The 19,252-nt window shown below is 43.4% G+C and overlaps 2 protein-coding genes across 2 annotated transcripts in view; both read right to left on the bottom strand.

The window, feature by feature from the left end:
* MFSD4B (major facilitator superfamily domain containing 4B) lies at nucleotides 1–10,849 on the bottom strand. Its single transcript, XM_066547104.1, has 4 exons — nucleotides 10,472–10,849; nucleotides 10,217–10,385; nucleotides 7,678–7,794; nucleotides 1–5,153 (listed from the first exon to the last, which is right to left on the bottom strand). The coding sequence occupies exons 1-4, from the start codon at nucleotides 10,847–10,849 to the stop codon at nucleotides 3,919–3,921; spliced, it is 1,899 nt and encodes a 632-aa protein (XP_066403201.1). The 3' UTR covers nucleotides 1–3,918.
* A 1,750-nt stretch (nucleotides 10,850–12,599) lies between these two features.
* Nucleotides 12,600–19,252, bottom strand: part of SLC16A10 (solute carrier family 16 member 10) — a 66,504-nt gene continuing 59,851 nt past the window's right edge. The window contains exons 5-6 of the mRNA XM_066545810.1: nucleotides 18,971–19,199; nucleotides 12,600–17,753 (exon numbers count right to left, since the gene is read on the bottom strand). Of these exons, the coding sequence (XP_066401907.1) occupies nucleotides 17,518–17,753; nucleotides 18,971–19,199 (465 nt within the window). The 3' untranslated portion in view covers nucleotides 12,600–17,517. The remainder of the gene's footprint in view (nucleotides 17,754–18,970; nucleotides 19,200–19,252) is intronic.

The following is a 19,252-nucleotide window of genomic DNA, read 5'->3' on the forward strand; positions in this document are numbered from 1 at the left end:
TTTGAAAAATAGAAGAAAACTTTATTTACATCAAGGAACCTGAGTGCCTTCTCCAGATAAGAATTTATTACAGTCAAGACACCAGTCAGTCTATTAAATGTCACATTACACAGTAAAACCCACACCAAGCAGAATAAAAACTATTACATGTAATAGAAAATTCACAGATTGCGATGCACTTGTATGCAAAGTAACTCTAAAAAAACGAAACATCAAGGCAGAAAACTTTGCCTGCTCTTGCATTCAAGCATTGGTCAAGTACAGAATAAAAGTGCAAATGCCAGGACTGAGTGCTTGTAGTACAGTCCAGCACTTGGCAGTGCCTCAGGATAAATAAAGTATTAAATGACACTTAGCTGCAAGAGGTTACCTTTCACACTGGAGCAGAGCACTCATCTTCAAACTATTACTGGGTTTGTGGACAAAAATATGATTCTTATCAAATTCAGGTATCTAATTCATGGATTAAAGCTCTTGTCCTCAACAGAGGGATGGCTTTTCTAGCATAAGGAGGGCAGTAGTAATGTAATATAGTAACTCCAAGTAATTTCAACCCCCAACATGTAAGTACTTGAGCTTTCTGGAGGACGTGTAACTTAAAATAGATCTGCATTGTAAATAGATCCTTACTTCAGCTGTAGATACTAGGAAGCAATGAAAGGAAATTTAAACATGAGAAAACCAATATTTATTGTCTGAAAACAAGCCTTGAGGAACACCAAAATCTAAGAGCAGGGAGCTAAGCCTTGGCCATCGAGGCTGCCTAGAATTGGTATGAGCTGGAGTCATCCTTGGAAATGTCCTAGATCTTGTTTTAAACTTGAATTGCTTCAAGCATTTCATTTTCAGTCAAGGGCAGCCCCTGCTGTTAAAAGCAGGCTGGTTAGGGGATAAGGAGAACACTTTCTGTCTGTCTATCCCAGTTCAAGTTTAAGACCAGAACTAAGACACTGAAGACTCCAAGTCCTCATTAAGATGACTCTAAATTTCAGTGGAAAGTGATTCTACATCGATAATTCTTCAGCTTCCACTGTCTTACAGCCACTGCTTTTTGGATCCTTTACTTGTGGGAAAAGGCTGCTCTTACCTTGGCATTCCTGCCTGTTGCTCCATTCCTACTACACAGGCCTCCTGCTTTTTAAGGAGGAAATGGGGATGAATTGAAGTTACTCTCACAGGAATTAATACAGGCAGGAAAAAAAAAGAAATCTTTGTTTTGTGCAATATTTTTACATTTGCTGGGACAACGCTGGTCAGAAACACAAATAAGTGTCTGTATAGATGCAGTAGGATAAGCTTCTAAGAGATTACAGCATATTTCCCAGTGCAGCTTTGATTTCATTTTCTGGGGTTTTTTAGTACTTGATTATGCAAACGATATAAACTATCCATGTAAACTATCCCTGAGAACAGTCCTACATGTAGGACATTCCAATCTGGAATTTCATCAAAACTTAGCATATCAACTGGGGGAGTTTGGAATCTTCCTGGTTTCCCAGTATCTTTCTTTAAATAATTTTCTTCTGGCACCATGATCTTGGGTATAGGGAAACTTTTTTATAGCAACATCAATACAGCTGAATCTGGGGGATGGCAGGTCCAGTAGGGAGCTGCCATAGAACAGTTTCTGTATCTTTCATTGTGTGCAGGTGTCCTGCACCTTCTCCCTGCCCCTCCACCAGTGAAATTTCTCCTCACCATCAGCTGACACCCCCTACTTCCCACACACACAGAACAGCGTGCAGGAGGGAAAATGGGAAGAGGAAACAATGAAATGCAGGCTCCAGGTGCCCTCATTCCATCCCCTCTCTGCCTACCACACTGTTTGCTTCACTTCACACCAGCAAAGCACACAGGGCCACACAGACTCAGTGCTGTGCCCAGGCCAGGGCTGGGGCTGGCATTGAACATCCCTGGAAGCAAACAGAGCCCTCGTGCCACAAGTGAAACAAGGCTGCATTCTAAAGTGCAGGTTCATGCATTGCACTGGAAAAAGATGCCACAGAAGGAATCTGTCAAAAACACAGTGGCATTTAAGTGCCAGCAGCAGAAAGAGAGGGAGGCTCTGCAACATGCCAAGCTATTAACAAAAAAACTTTCACTACAAGTTGATTCTGGCTTCTTATTAACTTCTCAGAAGAAAAGAAAAAGCCATTCAAGCCTAGGTTGCATAGCTGAAGGAAAAGAGAGGGAACAAAAACAGACCTGGAAATCCAGGAACATCTAACATTCTGTGCTGTTACACCTAGAGCCCTTTTGTTACTAAATGAAACCTCTTAGCAAGAAACATACTAACAAAAGTGCGAAGTTAAAAACCCCAAACAAAGTACTTTCTTATCACACAGACTTAAAAAAATATTTAACTGATTTGGAGCTCCAAGCTGACAAATGGCAAGATTACTGTTCAGAGACAGATTTTGCATTTACTGCTATTTTTTTCCTTTCACTGGGAGGGCTCCCTGGCATGATTGCACCTGCCCAGGGTTTCCTGCTTAGCAGCAATGAATCTTCACATCCAAACCACTGCTTCTCCTCTAGGGAAAGTCCATCTCCATGTCATCCCCCAAAGAAAAAACCCAAATATCACCAAGCCAGCTGGCCAGGGGCAAGTAGTCATTCTGGAAAGGATTGTCTCATTGATAATTCCCTCTGCTCAAATCTCCCTTGTAACACATTCCCCTGGTAAGTCTTGGGACAGGAAACCAGAGAAGTTGTGATAACCTTTAACAACTGGCTTTAAAATACCATCTATTAAGCAATCTCTTTTACCTGAAGGGAGCCAGCAAGAAAGGTGGAGTGGGACTTTTTACAAGAGCGTACTGTAGGATAGAACAGGGGGAATGGCTTCAAACTGAAAGTAGGTTTAGATTAGATATCAGGGAAAAAAATCTTTCCTGTGAGGGTGGTGAGGCACTGAAACAGGTTGCCCTGAGAAATTGTGGATGCTCCAGCCCTGGAAGTTTTCAAGGCCAGTCTGGATAGAGTTCTGAGCAACCTGTTCCAGTGGACGGTGTCCCTGCCACAGCAGCAGGTTGGAACTGGATGATCTTTAAAGGTCCCTTCCAACTCAAACCATTCAAAGATTACGTGATAATTTTATCATCTTCTGTGTACATTTTTTTATTTCAGCGGTAGTGCCATAATTAAAATTAGAAATACTTTCAATTATTTAGATTTGTTGCCACGGTTTAATAGGTTGGAGTTATGCATTTGAGCAGATAAACAATGGCCCATTTTGTGCCCTTTCTCATAAACTGCTTTTTAGTGACCCAAAGGCATGGTTTCACTCCTAAGAAATGTACTTTTGGGCATTTCCTAATCTCCACATGGAAATATGCCAGCATTTCCCAGGGGTTTTTTGTCTTTGTCTCAGCACCAAAAATTCCTGTAGTTTGCCACAGGTTATTCAATTTACAGCTCCTGGGCACCACCAGAAATTTTAACTGATTTGATCACATACAACCTTCAGACACAGTAGAAGCATTCCTCCTTCACAAGGTAAGAAAGTTCAGCATTACTGGTAACAGATGTCCCTCCTCTCTCACGAAACCATTTTGTGACAGCATCTCAGACCTGCACCCTTCACTCACCTCAAAAAACTGAGTAGTCTGAGCAGTCCCCTTCTTTCCCAGTTATTACAGCATCTCTTCCTTGGATGCATGCCTCATATTTAGAAAACATCTTTTACATTTTAACAGTTTTGGCATAGCCAAACATTTATCATGTTGCCCCTTTCACATCACTGAGGACTTTCCCACTCCAAGACATATCCCCACAGGCTGAAAATGAAAGAGGAGAAAGGACTGGGAAAATGAACATGCTGAGCTCTGCACCACTATGAAAGGATTCCCGAACCACTTGACAACAGCTACAATTCAATTGCATTTCCATTTAAAAAAAAAAAAGTCAGTTTTGACTCTATTCACTCTTCTCCCAGTCAATACTCCCATTTTGTCTCCCAGGGAAACCATCAGCAACCACTGGAGGATCACCCAATGCATTGTCCAGATGGGGCTGGACAGCTGGAGAGTCCCCTGGTATCCTGTGGGAGGTGTCCATCAGAGAGTTTTTGAGCTCATCGTTCATTTCTACGACCTCAAAGTCTGCATCATTCCACTCTCTCACGTGCTCCTCCTCCTCGTCATCCTCAGTGAGCCTGGAGTTCGAGAGCAGAGTTTTCCGGGTCTCCCTGTCACTCGCTTCTTGCGAGTCACGCTGCTGGGGCCAGTTGGCCAGTTTGTACATGGCGGGGAAGAGCAGCGCTGTCACCACGGAGGTGACAAAGGCAGTGTACATGACCACAGGAACGTGGTGGTACCTGCCTTGGAGGTAGCCCACCGCCACGGGGATGCACATCTCGCCCAGCGCCGCGCCCACCACGAACAGAGAAGCCGTTTTCCCTTCCACCACGGTGTACTGCTCGATCCAGGCGATGCCGCTAGGGAAGATGGTGGCCATGGACGCTCCGTACACGGCGCTGCCCACCCACAGCGCGGCCCGGAAGTGGGAGAAGAAGGCCAGGGCGATGGAGGAGGCAGCAGAGCACAGGAGGCTCATGACGATCATGGTGGCAGGGGACAGGAAAGCAGCGCCGAATATCGCCGCGCCTCTGCACATGGCAAACGCGCCCCAGAAGACGGAATTCAGGGCGGCTGCTTCGCTCTCCTTCATCTCAGCAAAGACCATTGCATGAGTGTATACATAGGAGCCATAAGTGACCTCAGCTCCCACGTAGAACAAGAAGAACACGAACAGGAGACCAATGAGAGGCCAGTGGTATTTGGCAAGCCTGTCCTTCTGCGCAGAAGCCTTTGATTTGTCTTTAGCTGAGCTGCTCTTTGAAAACAAAACAAAAAAGAAGATGGAAACTAAGAGAATATAGGTCCCTATGAAAATATAGGACCACAAAAAGCTCTCACTGCGATGGTCATTCGGTGCTGGTGTAGTTGATGCAGCCGATGCTGTCGGCACAGACTTGAGGACAGACTGGTTTGTCTTTTCAGCCCCTGCAAGTTCCTCAGATTTAGAACTCCCCAAGTCCATTTGAGCCACCATAGGAGCCAGAAATGCACCAGCAGCAAAACTGAAGTGCAAAGCCTGCAAGTGTGGCCCAGCCTCTGATCCCCAGGTGTACAGTGCCAGTACATTGCCACCTGCAGATCAGAGAGAAAAACATTCATTTTAGTGTGAGACCAGATATTGTTTAAAAGAAAATAAAAAAACAACAAAACAAAACAAACCATAACATATATTGTTAATTCAATGTACAATAATGCCAGGTTTAGCAAATACAATGTATAAAACAGCAGTTTGCTGAAACTCTGCCTTAAATCCATGTGATTACTTGAGCTTTAGGAGGATATTCAGAGCAGTCAAAACAAAGAGTCACACACAGTGGCTTAATCCAGCAGCAATGGACAGACATAACTGTGCCAGGGGAGGTTTAGATGGGGTGTTAGGAAAAATTTTTTCATGGGAAAGGGTTGTTAAGCATTAGAACAGGCTGCCCAGGAAAGTAGTGCCCAGTTAAGTCACCATCCCTGGAGGTATTTAAAGAGATGTGGATGTGGCATTAGGAACATGGTTTAGGGCTGGACTCAGCAGTGCTGGGTTAAGGGTTGGACCCAATGACCTTAAGGGTATTTTCCCACTTAGGAACCCTATGATTCTATGGTTCTAATTACCCTCCTTGACAATTTGCAGCATTTTTCAGCCTTTTTTAAAGGGAAATTTAACTGCTCCTCATTTCTCTAAGTATCAAAAGCAACAATGCCCAATGCTAAGAATCAGAGGAACAAAAACAACATTTAAAATTCATTAAACAACATCCCAGGAAAAACAACAATTCACTTGCTACTGATGGGCTGGGCCCAGCACCCCACTGTGTTCAAATGACTTTCCAGAAACAGAACTGCTGTAAACACCAAACTACAACACCATCAGATCAACAATAGTGGTAGGAAATGAGATCTCAGAGAGGTATTTTGAAGTAGTCCCTCAGAAGAATGCAGGAAAACAAAACAGTAATCAAATTCCTGTGCTGCAGTACAGCAGCCCATGTCACTCAGCACTCTTCCAAACCAATTCAGCTTTGCTTTACTGCCTTACTGTGAGTTTCTTCTGCTATTCCTGCTCAGCATGAGGAGTCTCCCTGGCTCTGAGGTCTGATCCAAGCAGTACACCCACTGAAGGTATTTTTACCATTGGCTGACGAGATTTTTCCATCCAAAGAATTTTTAAACCAAGTGCCATGTATAACAATCTTACCAGAGGCAGCAAATACAGCTCTGCACTCAGTTTATTAAACACAACCTGTGCTGTGCAAAACCATCTCTTCACTACTGGATCCTGTGCTGTGCTCTTTGTACATCTTAGCAGAGCCCCCCCAAGCCCCACAGAATTCAGGCAGACACCTCTCATGTGCAGCCATCGTTCCTCTTTGTTGCCAACCAGCCAAGCCACCCTAGCCAGGCCCTGGCTGGGATGCTTCCAGAGCTGTTTGGATGGCTAAGCTAACACATGAGTCAGCTCTTTCTCGGAAATAACCCTGCCCTGAAGGTGATCAAGCAGCTGCTGTAGTGCCTTGCTGGTTAGTAAGCCTCCCCAGGCTCCTGCAGGAGGGCAGCAGAGCCAGCACAGCTGCTGGGACATCACTGGAGAGGTGCCAGGAGGGGCTGCCTGCTCTTGCCTCACCACCACGTGCTGCAGCAATGCCAGAGCACTCTGCTGACTCTGCACCTTTGGGCATTTCCTAATCTCCATGTGCAAGCGTGCCAGCATTTCCCAGGCCTCTCTAAGCGTGCCCAAACCCTCTGCTGTGGCCTTGCCTCCTGATGCAAACTGCCTGCTAAAGCCTGAGCTGCCCTGTCCAAGCCTGCCCAGGGACTCCTTTTTTGGGAGTTCATTTGTCACACCTCCAGCACAACTGACCTTTCTGAGCACACCTGCACTTGCTCTGCAACTTCACCAACACATCTCAGGAACATGGAATCATTTAGGCTGGAAAAGATCCCCGAGATCATCTTCCTCCACTAATAATCCTCTGCAAAGAAACAGGGTTTGAACAGCTGTCCAGCAAAAGTGCTGGGTTTGGGATTTTTTTGCCCAGGCCATTTGCAGTATGCACATGCCACAGACTAAGAATCTGGGGACAGAACAAATTTGTACTCCCAGCCATCTAAGGATGGCTGGCCAAAGGTGGAAAGCATCCCTTAATTCAGGGAGATGGGCACCGTGGTGCTGTGAACTCCCACCTGCAGCTCTGCCAACAGCAGCTGTAAGAATCTCTAAATGCCAAGGCTTTGCCCAGGAGTAGCTTAGGCCCAGCTAATGCTAATGAACCATGTCCTCACCAGCTTCCTGCAAATGAGCAATTTAAAGAAAACATTGCTTAAAGAGCAATGCCTGTAATGGCCCACTGAAATGCAAATGCAAACTGATCTTCTCCAGGAATTGAGAGATACCCTACTCCCCAATCCCTAAAGGAAGGTCTGTCTCACACACACACACAAACACTGGAAGCCTCAGGACCAAACTAATCCAAGAACCACAACCAGGTAAAACAGTTCCCCTCTTTTCATTCAAGATGCATCACAAGAAAAACCAGCAACTGTTTTGGTATGCTTGAAGTTTCCAATTCCTTTGCTGAAAGAACTGTTAGAGCACAGGGTCCCCTACCTGTGTCCAGAATTCCCATGGAACCTCCAATAACTGACATCAAGATGGTCAATAGCAGGGATTGGTTACACCAGGGTATCACATAAAGACCAGCTGCTGTTCCAAGCATGGAGAAGGCTGCAAAGGTTAAAAAACAAAACAAAACACTCTCATACTACAGCTTCCATTTAAATAACACAGAAGAAGAAGAAATACAAATAAATTAAAGGTTCTTAAAGTTACAGATAATCCTAATAAGTGATGCAATGTAAATACCTCAATCCACGATAGCAGCTAGAAAGTTGAACAGATCACTTTTTAGTTGGAAAAAGAAGGAATTTCATCAAACCTTGCATGACAAACTTCTCTGGCTAAAGCAAAGAGAGGAATAGCTCCAGCTAGGACACTAAGAAGTCTTCTGCAAACTTCTGATTTAAAAAGTGACTTCAGTGTGAAACCAGTAAACCATGGGTTTGAGCAGTGTCAAGCCTGTCCTCTGAGAACTGCACAACATTTAATTTGGCTCCATTTTTAAAAGAACCCAAATAACTAAACTCTTAAAAATCCTTTAAAGTAATTGCATCTTGCCCACCAAGTGATCTTCATATAAAGATGCTGACTTTTATTTCTATTTTGTTCTCACATAAGGGATGTATTCCAAGGGATTTCTGGGGTTTTAGACAGAACTACAACATTTCTCATAAATAAATTTTGCAGCAATTCATTACCTGTAATTACTTTGCCACTATTGGCTACACTTACAACATTCTATGCTTATAATTGCCTCCATAATAAAACAACCTGCAATTAATATCTTGAACAGAAAATATTAGGTTCTTAGAAAGCTTGTACCAGTTCAACTGTCTCTATTATTTTTAAAATCAATACATGATCATAGATGCAGCAGATACTTAAAACATCAATGGGGCCAATGTATTTAAGAATTTAGGTTGATTCCAAAAAAAAAACCAGCAACGATGCCCAGAACCCTAGACACCTAGCAGGATACTTGGAATACATGCCTCAAAACATTTTTGAAGGTGGTGTGCATGCTGAGCTGCATGAAGCAAACACCAGAGATTGGGAATACTAAGTGCAACTCCTCAGGTGCCACAGTCAAACCTGCAAAGTAACTTCTCAGCAAGGGCTCAATTGTCCACTTCAGCTCTATGCCTGATAGTTAGCACTTAAAAATTTCCTTGACAAACACAGATGACGTTTTCAATTTTTCCTCTGTATAGAGTTTTTCTCTGTAGCAGAGTTCCAGCAGTTGAAAGATGGGAGGCAAAACTACACAAGCCAAAATCTCTTACAGGCAGCCCTCAGATGATAAAAATGAGAACAGGTTCAGTAGTTCAAATCATGGTCTTGCCGTAAGCACTACCAAACTGGAAAGGATTAGGAGACCCATCATTTCCCAAGCATTGTTAACAGACAGCTATCCTCAGGGAAAGAAGGAAATACTAAACTATTTCAAGTTAACCTAGGTTTCTACAGGTGTCTGCACTGATTCCATTACAGGAGGCAAAGTCTGACTTGGTCAGGTGCACAAGGGGGAGGTTAAAGGAAACCCACCCCACAACTACACTAGCAATGGGAAAAGGGATCTTATCTGAACTGACCATATGATTACAGCATGCTCCTTATGGGAGGCACAGTTCCCTGAACTAAGGAGAAGAGTGAGCCCTGGTACACATTTTAATCCCTAATTTTGAGCAGAAAGGCACTTGAAAGTAAAAAAGACAGGGCTTCCACTATTTTTGGTGTGGGAATGAGACACAACTCTAAAAGGAGCCCCTCCTTTCTGGATGCCGAGTGTGGCTCCTGGATCCCTGCTGGCTGAGCAGCCTCGCTCTGCCTGGACAAAGCCCGTCCTGTGCTCCTACAGCAGCAAGTTTCCATAAGTCCAGAAAACTGTTACAGTCGGCAGCTGTGGTACCTACAGTTTAAATGTTTCCACCATTACAAACAGTAATTAATGTTTCCCACTGTAAATAAGTTAAAATTTGGCTACAGCCCTCCATCAAAGGCCACAGGCTTTCATCCAGTGCACGAAAACGAAGCTGATCGTGACTGATGAGTGCTAAGGAAAAAGGAAGCTCATCCCATAGAACTGCTGGAGGTTTCAGCTGCACACACGGCAGCCCGAACACAGCTTCCTGTTCCACGCGTTGTACGGTGTCGCTACAGAAGCCTGTGATGCTTCAAGAGCACTGTACCCATTACATGATGCAAACTAAAAACAGCCCGGTTGTTCTTTTCAGAGCATTGGTCGATCCGTGCAGACTTTGTCCGTTCGATCCCAGTTCCCGCTCGGCCGTGCCCGGCGGGCCCGGGCTCTGGCAGCGATGCTGCAGCGCGGCGCTGCCCGGCACTGGCGGTGCCACCAGCCAGGCAGGGACACATGGCGACAGCCGCGGGCATCTGGGGAAACAGCACCACATCCCACGGACCCTCCCGCTCCCGGGGCTCGGCACCGCATCTCCCCCTGGGGCTGCGCTCGCTGCCGACAAGCAGAAGTTGCCCCGGACAGTGTCCGGGAGGGCGGGGCAGCACTCACCGAGCAGCAGAGTGGCGTTCATGCAGTCGAGGAGCACCCCGCCGAGCACCGACCCGCCCAGGGAGCCCAAGGACCGGCCCACGAAGATGTAGTAGATGTCGCTGACGTTCTTGCCGACATTGGCGGCCAGGGTGGGGAAGGTGGGACCCAGCACGGCGATGCTCATCCCCTGCAGGGGAGAGTGCGGGGTCACCTCGGGAGGGTCCGCAGCGCCCCCGCAGCCCCGGGGCCGCCCTCGCTCACTCATTCACTCACCAGCCCCAGGAAGGAGGCGCAGAGCGTCCCGGAGATGCACCAGCGCAGCGCGGCCCCGTCCGCGCAGCGGCCGCAGCGCCATCCGCCCCCGGCCGCCCCCGCCGCCGCCGCCTCCGGCTCATTCTCGGTCTCCTCCGACTCGATGAAGGGGACGCGCAGCTCCCGGTCGGCCTCGGCCATGGCTCCGGCCGCCGGCTCCGAGGGCCGCTCCGGGCCCGAGGAGAGCGGCCCCGGTGGCTCCGCCCCGCGCACGGCGCCGGGAGGAGCGGGAGGAGGAGCGGGGGCAGCGGCGGGATCGGAGCCGGGGGGCGGCAGCGCCGCGTCCTCCTCCGCCGGGGGCTTCTCCGGGGAGCAGGGCTCGGCGCTGGGGAGCGACATCGCCGGGGCAGCTGACACTCCACCCCGCTGGAAGTTTGTGCCACGGTGCCCGAGGAAGTGCCCTTATAAACCAGCATTTATTTTTAATCTGTGTTATCACTCAAACTGCACTCGACCTTTCAATCAACCGATCATAAACTGCACACACGGCAGGCGTGCAGGTCTTTGCCTTCCACAAGGACCGTGTTATGGCACCGTGATAAAGCTTCTCAAGAGAGAGAGAAAGCTGCTCAGTCTGCTATTAACACATGCCTGGTATTTAAAGTTTGAAGCATTAAAACTGCATCAATTCCTACCGCTCACGTGGAGCAGCTCGGAGACTATGCAACAGGTCTCAGTGCGTGCTCCCTGTCTGGCACTGAGCTGCTGCTCCCTCCAAGAAAGGCTCTGAGTTTCACCGCACTTAGTAAATTTAAGTGTCACAAACAAACAACTCGAGAGATAATTCCAAACCGCACTGCTTTGTTTTGCGAGTTGTTCCTAACAAGTAGATGCTGGGATACAGCAGTGCATGGACAGCGATGGGCAACCCATTCCCGTTTCTCCTGGCACTTGCAAGCATGTTGCAAGTCTCTTCCTGTTCGGGATAGCCTGGGTGCATTAAAAAAAAAATAATTCATTGAGGCATTAAAAAAAAAAAGAAAAAAAAAAAAAAGAGTGGCTGCTCGCTACAAGTAACACTGCCAGATAATATCTAAACCTGATCGTTCCCACGTTCTACCTTCGGAGGAGTGCAGAGTCTGCACCGTGAGGTATCTACAGAAAACTGCTGAGCTGTTCATACGGCCAGCAATAGAGACAATTCCAGATAAAATAATAATTTCAACTATAAAATAATAGTAGTCACACACAACTCAAACCACATTTCTAGATGTTAGTATTTTGCCTGGTTTGAAATGCCTCCCCCAGGCTTCTCCTCACTGTTGTTTTACACACTTACAAAGAGGCTTTGTACATTGAGAGTGTACAAATGGCAACAGCACTCAGGCACTTATAAAGGTTTTGGGCATCTTTTTCAATTCTTAATTTGAACTGCAAGCAGCCTAGGGAATAACCCCAGGTGAAAAGGGAATATTTCACCCACATCATCAGACGTATTTATTAAAGAAAATAAATATTTGGCTCTACTACAAAGAAAAGGTGAATGAATTTCTGGGACTTACTGAAGCTGTCAATGAGGAAACACTTCATGCTTCATGAACTGTAAGTTAAGGGAAGGTAAGGATTGTCAAGGGAAGTCAAAGGGAAATTGGTAGCAGGCCAGTAAATGATTAAAGATCCCACTGACTTACACTGGCAGTTCATGAAGCAAAAATCAGAATTATTTTGAAACACCACTCAAGCTTATTGAACCAGTTTCCTTTCCTCCCTCCCTCAATTTTCCTTCTTCCTTTTGTGAATGCAACTGCTTCTACAAGTTTGATATTAAGCCCCAGAATGGAAAATACAGAAGATAAATTTTTCAGAAAAAAGCACCTCAGTAGCTAGCTTAGGTTTTTAAATCATTAGTCTTATAATGGGTTGCCAGTGCAATCAGAATGAAATGGGTAGCACCATATATTAATGTAGGAACAAATGTAATGGGGACATTTCAGTCAGACCACAGTGGCAATAAAAGCTGTAAAGACTTTTTGTATGAAAGTCTTCACACTAGAGTCAATAATTATCAGAATACAACAAAATTACATTTCAAAATGACGAGTTTTACACAAGAATAGGACTAAAAATGATGCATGCAGTAACAAATGGGGCAATTAGAACTACCATCTTTATTCTGAATAATTTGAGACTGATCACAGTTACTTTAGCACCACAAAAAACATTAGACATTCATTTCTTACCCTTCTAACAAAGCAGAACTTGAAAGACTGGAGTTAAGGCTAGCAAAATGTGTACCCTTTAATATCAAAACCAACATACAAAATATGATGTCTATAAAGGTACTTAAACATGTCAGTGTTGTCAATATTAGCAAACATTTTAGTATAAAATCGCTCTAATCTTAGCATATGCACTTCCAAAACATTAAAGCTGTTGACACAAGATATGTATAGCCTAGAAGGCATTCTGCACATATGCCAAAGCTTACGTGACTAGAAACTCACTGGCTGGCTGGAACTCCACTGGTGCTGTGCTTGTCAACAGGGAGGCAAAGAAAGGCACCACTTCTTCCTCAGCCATCATTTCAGAGCTACACCTCCTCTGGTGAGATGCAGACTGTTCGTGCATGCCCTGGTCAAAATACATCGGATTCACAGATACACACACACACACACACTCTTAATAGCAGAGGGTCCTTTCTGCCCCAGCCCAGGCACTGCCTCTGCTCCCTGCCCAGAGGGCACGGCTGAGCCCCTGTGCCAGCAGCGGGGCTGGGAATGCCCCGAGCCAGCACAGGGAGAGCCCGGCTGTTTAAGCCGATCCCAATGGATGACCTGAAGGGTTGTGGCACTGATTCCCAACCTGAGACACACCCTTTGGGGCTGCAAGGAAGCACCTCCTGTCCCTTTGGCAGGTACCCCTCGAGGCAAGGAACTGAGCAGGACACTTCTGCTTTACAATGGCAGTGTCCCTTTTTGACACCACGGGCCTGTGATCAAAGCACTCATCTGGTACCCAGCCTCGAGAGCTGCTGCCTCCCACAACCTCACAACTCCCCCCACTCCAAAACCTGCCTGCTCCACCAGGCTGTGCCTGCTCAAAGGCTTCATCCAGGGAAGGCTGGAAAGTACCACCCATTTCCAGTGTGGTGGGCATCAGCTTGACAATCCAGTATCCCTGCAGGGAGGGGGAATTAAGTGCCCACACATAGTGCATGAAAGGCCAAAGGAGAACAGTGCCACTTGTCTGCCTCATCTGATGCCAAGGAAGATGCTTTCTACACCCTGAAGAAAGGCCATGGAACAGCTACAGCATCTTTAACTCATGGGGGCAATTTTCAGAGACAATAAATTGCCACTGGAAATAAAATAAGAAAAATAATTTAAATTCTAATGCTGAACAGAGAAATACCTGGATGCAAGAAATTCTAACTACATTGTAATTTGAAGTCTGGGTCTGAGATTTGTACAGGCCTCCAAAAGTAGCCAGGACAAATCCAACAATACTTTATTAGTTACACATTGGATCCTGTTGCATAGCTGAGATGTAATTAAGAACCCAAAGGGTTTCCATTATTTCAGACTCTTTGCTGAACAGTTTTCTGAAGATTAAATGGATCTCATACCTACTGAAAAAGTATGAAACCAATAAAACCTTGCTTAAAAGTACCATTGGTTTCAAGATCTAGTGTATTAAATGACAGCATCACATAGGACTGGAAATTTCACACTGCTGTTTCAAATGAATCTGTTTCTACTCATTTTCTTCTTAAGATTTACCCTGAGAACATTCAATGAAAAGATGATTACTTTGCTTATAAGATACAAGAATAATGTCTACAGAAAGTACTCTATGAACTGTTCTCAAGAGAGGGATAGATTAGACTGACTTAAGGGTCTTCTTGAATTAAGCTGCTATTTTAATTTTAGAATCTACCCCCAAACAGATTAAGGCTTGCATGATTTGGGTCATCAAAGTAAGATTTCAGCAGGTTCCCCATTAATAGGTTTTCACGCCTAAAAATAAATTGTTACAAAATCTTATTTGCATTTATTCAGTTAAAATAAAATTGAATATGCAGTCCTTTCTCCACTTCTACAATATTAAATATTTTCTTAAATAAATTTACTATCTAGTTGCTATTTGTGTAGGGTTTTTAATGTTTTAGTTTGTTTGGGGATTTATTTGTTGGGTTTTTTTAAAATAGAGTCATCTAACGTCATTTTTAAAACCTCAGGGCATACAGAATCTAGTATCTCTCTCAATAAGTTTCTCAGTGGTTGGTCAGCCTCAGCACAAACAATCTGAATTTGTTTTTCATCTTACCTAGCTTTAGGACATAAACACCTTATGCTTTTGTCCAGAAAAGAGCATGTGCTACTGGACATTTCCCCCACAGATACAAACTAACAGAAAAGACGCTAATAGAGTTCTTAAACAGTAATTTACTTTATCTTCTCTGAAAAGCCTTTCCAATTTTAGCATTGTTGCAAAACAGGCACTGCATCAGAAATGGGTTTGTTATTCCAACATCATCACACCAGCAGAGCCTCCTTCCCACCACACTCTGCTTCCCTCTCATCCAACATCCCACTCACTAGCTGGTTCTACCATAGGAATCACTCCTAAACAATCAGTCATTGCACCCTCCTCACAGAGATCACTATTTCTGCAGGTTTTTTGGTTTGTTGGTTGGGGGATTTTTATAAATTTTATGTAAATATGAGAGTTTGGATTTTATTTTTTTTAACAGCATGGCAATAATTGATCCATACTATTGATATACCATTTCCATGTCATTTATAAATCTTTACAACAATTATTTTATATACTCTCCCAGATAATTCAGAGATGCAGAGCAGCAAGTTGGAAAGGTGCCATAATTATACTTGGTCACAATCCTTTCAAATTGCACCAGTGATAAAAAAAAGCAGCAGCTTTGTTTTTGGTATAAAACTCAGGGCTAAAAAACACATGAAATGCAAAATCTATGATGAACACTAATTTTTCATAACAGGACAACAGGAAACGAGAGTCTTTTACCACACTTAGCCAACACCACCTTCTGTGTTGCCCAAATGGAAAATAATACTGAATATCACGTTCTACAGGAACACTCCAGACAAAAGCAGCATTGGCTGTCAGCATCACTTTTGTAATGAAGGCAGTAATTTTAATTAACACTATTATGCATATTTCAATGACATTTTTAGAAGTACTTGCAATGTGCCAAAGCACAAGTCCCAGTGAACCTGAAAGGACCTTGGTTTTCCAGATTGGCTTTTCTCCCCCCACCTCCAAGTCCCTCCACATATGTCTCTCTAACATTTTAATATTCAGTTCTTTTAGACCTCACTCATGCAAAGTAGGGCTTGAAATTCTGCAATATAAAAAATGCCTGAGCTTTGGTCTACAATAATTAGAATGCTTTGCATGATTATATTTAAGGAACTTCTGTCAGTTGCTAGATGTAAACATTAAATGCAATAGTATTGCTGTTTTATATGGGTTTTCTGAGCAATTTACTACAACACTGGAAAAAGAAGAATGAAAATAAAAAAGATACTAAAGGCTATAATAAAAAAAACCCAAACAGTATGCCTCCATGGTTTATGTAAAGAACAGTTACTAATTAAACAAAGCACTTGAATATGCATTTTTCCCAGATCACATTTAGTTTACTCTTTGCTATGACAGTTTTAAATGAGGCAACAAAAATTATTGGTATTAAATGGACCTGAAATAAAAAAAAAATAAGTATTCCAGTGATTGCTGAACCATATCCATAGATAAGCAGCATGCTTAGAAGTGTTTTATGATAAACTGAAAAGCAGTGTTTTCATCTCAAAGTATTATGCTTTGAAACATTTTTCAGAAAAAGAGGTTACTTGCTTGACAAACAGTGCATGATACCTAAGGATACATAAGCAGCGGGGCCATTAGTTTAGGGTGTTAAGAAAGAAATAGGACATGTAAAGGCATTTCTTTATATTTGAAAAAAATATGGAGCCATATAACCTATAGGCAGTTGAGCACAGCTATAAAGACCTGTAATAAACCTGCATGTTCACATAGTGCAAAAATCTTGAATTGCTGAATGTTGTTTTAATAGCTCATGTATATTTCCACATTAAAAACAACTTGGTATTGCACTTAGAATGTATCCTTTAAAGCTGTCTTGGTTTTACGAACAACAAAAAAAGAAATCCTAATAAGTACAACAGAATAATTTGAAATTTAGTCTAATTCACAATACTGCTCCAAAGAATTAGTCAGTACAGTTTCAAAACTATCCACTGCTCTGAGGTTTGTCTGAAAAAAGATTTATAAACATACATCTTAAGGGTATTGCCTTCACCAAATAATAATAAAAATAATAATAATAATAGTAACAATAAAAAAATCTATTATTCAGCAGCTTAACTTCTGAATGTGTTTGCACTTGGAGCTTGGTTTGGACATATTCAAAACCTGAGCCCATCAAAAATGCCATCCTTAATGTTCTTTGGGCTACTGTGAAAGGTGAATGCAAACACAAGTGAGTGTTTCAAGAGTTGTATAATAATTTAGCTTTCTAATGAAACAATCATTTCAGCAAAAAGATGCATATTTGTATTCATGATAGAGAATTATAGAAGACTGTAAACAGCATGATAAACTTCAATAAAACAGATCAGTCGTAAGAGCTACTACATTATCCAGTATAAACACCCAGGGGCATGCCTGCAGAGGTTGAATCATAGACATCATTGAAGAATCCTGGGTCAGTGAAGGAAAAACAGCTTTCACATTTCCAGAAATCAGTTCTGATGGATTAGAAAAATATTCTCTTCACACACAGAATCACTACGCACGTACACACTAAAGCTACAAAACTTCAAATACCTTGAAAATGTGGCTTGAAATCAAATTCAAAGACTTGTCAAAAAAGTTCAATGGTATAAAAGATTCTTGTAGCAGTTCTGCAATTTGAGCAATAGTTCAAGACTTCAGTATCTTCAGCCAACAAGTAGAAATCTGGTTTCTGTAGGAGGAGGTCAGGATGGTTTAGGGAAAAGAAAAAAGCATCAAAAGCCAGAATCCAGTTCTTTGGCTGGCTTTTCTGTTGTGTCTGACACCAAAGTGCTTTCATTTTCCAGCATTTTCTCAGTAGTTTCTCCATCAACAGGTTTTGCTCTCTCTTTCAACTTCTGCCGCTCGTGGACCCAGGGGATGAAGCACAGAATCGCTCCTCCAATGAGGGGAGGGACTCCAGCCAGGTAAAACGCCACGTCGTACCTGCCAAGCTTGTCCCGCAGCAAACCTGGGAAGGCACAAAGTGACCACTCATAAATAAAGAGGCCTCAGGAATCTACAGAAAACAGGTCATGGCTCTGGGTTCAGAAACCCAAGAGCTGGCACAGATTATAACCACTAGAACCTGACAACCTGATGGCTAAACAGAGGCGTACATGGAGGTAGAAAGGTATTCCATAGTTGACTTGGAGCAGTAATGAAGAGCTCAGATGTCACCCCTCAGCCAATTAAAAATTGCTTAATTACCATCCACTGAAAACATGCACCATCTCTCCTATTTGAAAGTTGCTCATTTGAGCTTCTCCAGCACCTGTATCTTGCCATGACTTAGACAAATTCTTCCTCCTTTTGGAAACAGCTACCTTTGATCAATGTGCCCATTCTTCTAATTCTAGATATACTCCATATATTGCATTCCTTGTGGCCTCTTACTAAGGAGTATGTTTCCCAATAATTCACTCTAATTATTCTCTGCAAATTCCTCCCATTAGTCAAATTCTATTTAAATATTAATAGCTGTGATAGTAGGAAGCACCAAGTCTGTGCTGTTCTAGCATAAAAGTTTTGTCCTTTATAATGCTGTATAGTTCAATTACATCTTATGAAGTACCTTTCACTCACCAAACCTCAGGGTAAATTACCACTGAAAATCATCAGTGGTGAGGAATACATCTTTAGCTATTTCTACCTCCCAAGAACTTCCAAGTTTTCATCTTCAAAACCTGTACTTTGTCAGTCTCCCAACAAAGGATGAATAAAGCCACTTAATATATTAATAATTATATATTATTTTTTAAATAATATATTCCTACTTATGAGGAGCAATTAAAGTGACTGGAGCCTTTAGCCTCACAATGTTTTTAACATGAGCAAATTTTGGAATCCCCCACCCTCTGCAACACAAGCAACCAATAGGCTGTCAGTTGTACAAACTGGAAAATGTCAGGTCCTAAATCCAACTGGAAACCCATCTATCTTTCTTTTGAGGAATGTTTTACACCTGCATACAATGAAGAAGACTGAGCCAACTTTGAAGAGTGCAGTAAGTTAACAACCCATCAGCGGCAGGTAAATTTCCTTTTCTTTCTCAAGCACACACAGAGAAAACCTCCGATGTCAAAGCTCCGCACGTGATGCGGGAATGGGAAACACAGCCAAAGTGTTTCTCAAAAGTCATGCAAACACAGAAACACATTTACAGCTACAAACCCTGCCTACACTCACCTGCAATGGGTGGACCAACTGTCATAGGCACTGACATGAGTCCAAGCAGGAATCCGATGGCCTGGGAGACATCCTGAGCCCCAACCAGCTCGAAGGCAATCGGAGCCATAATGCAAATGAAGCACCCATCAAACAGGCCCATGAAGAGACAGACAGCAACGAGAGCTCCAAAGACATTGCACAATGGAATCATCATAGACATCAGCCCAATAAAAAAGAATGAGGCCACCTAAATATGGACAAGGAAAAAATATATAAAAATGCATTGCATCAAATTTGCAA

The sequence above is a fragment of the Molothrus aeneus genome, chromosome 3 (genome assembly GCF_037042795.1).
Source record: "Molothrus aeneus isolate 106 chromosome 3, BPBGC_Maene_1.0, whole genome shotgun sequence".
Classification (NCBI taxonomy): domain Eukaryota; kingdom Metazoa; phylum Chordata; class Aves; order Passeriformes; family Icteridae; genus Molothrus; species Molothrus aeneus.

Coding starts and splice junctions, on each gene's coding strand:
- MFSD4B (XM_066547104.1), bottom strand. CDS start 10,849: ATGTCGCTCCCCAGCGCCGAGCCCTGCTCCCCGGAGAAGCCCCCGGCG. Junction 10,386..10,471: donor GCGCCTCCTTCCTGGGGCTG/GTGAGTGAATGA, acceptor TCTCCCCTGCAG/GGGATGAGCATCGCCGTGCT. Junction 7,795..10,216: donor GAACGCCACTCTGCTGCTCG/GTGAGTGCTGCC, acceptor TAACCTTTGCAG/CCTTCTCCATGCTTGGAACA.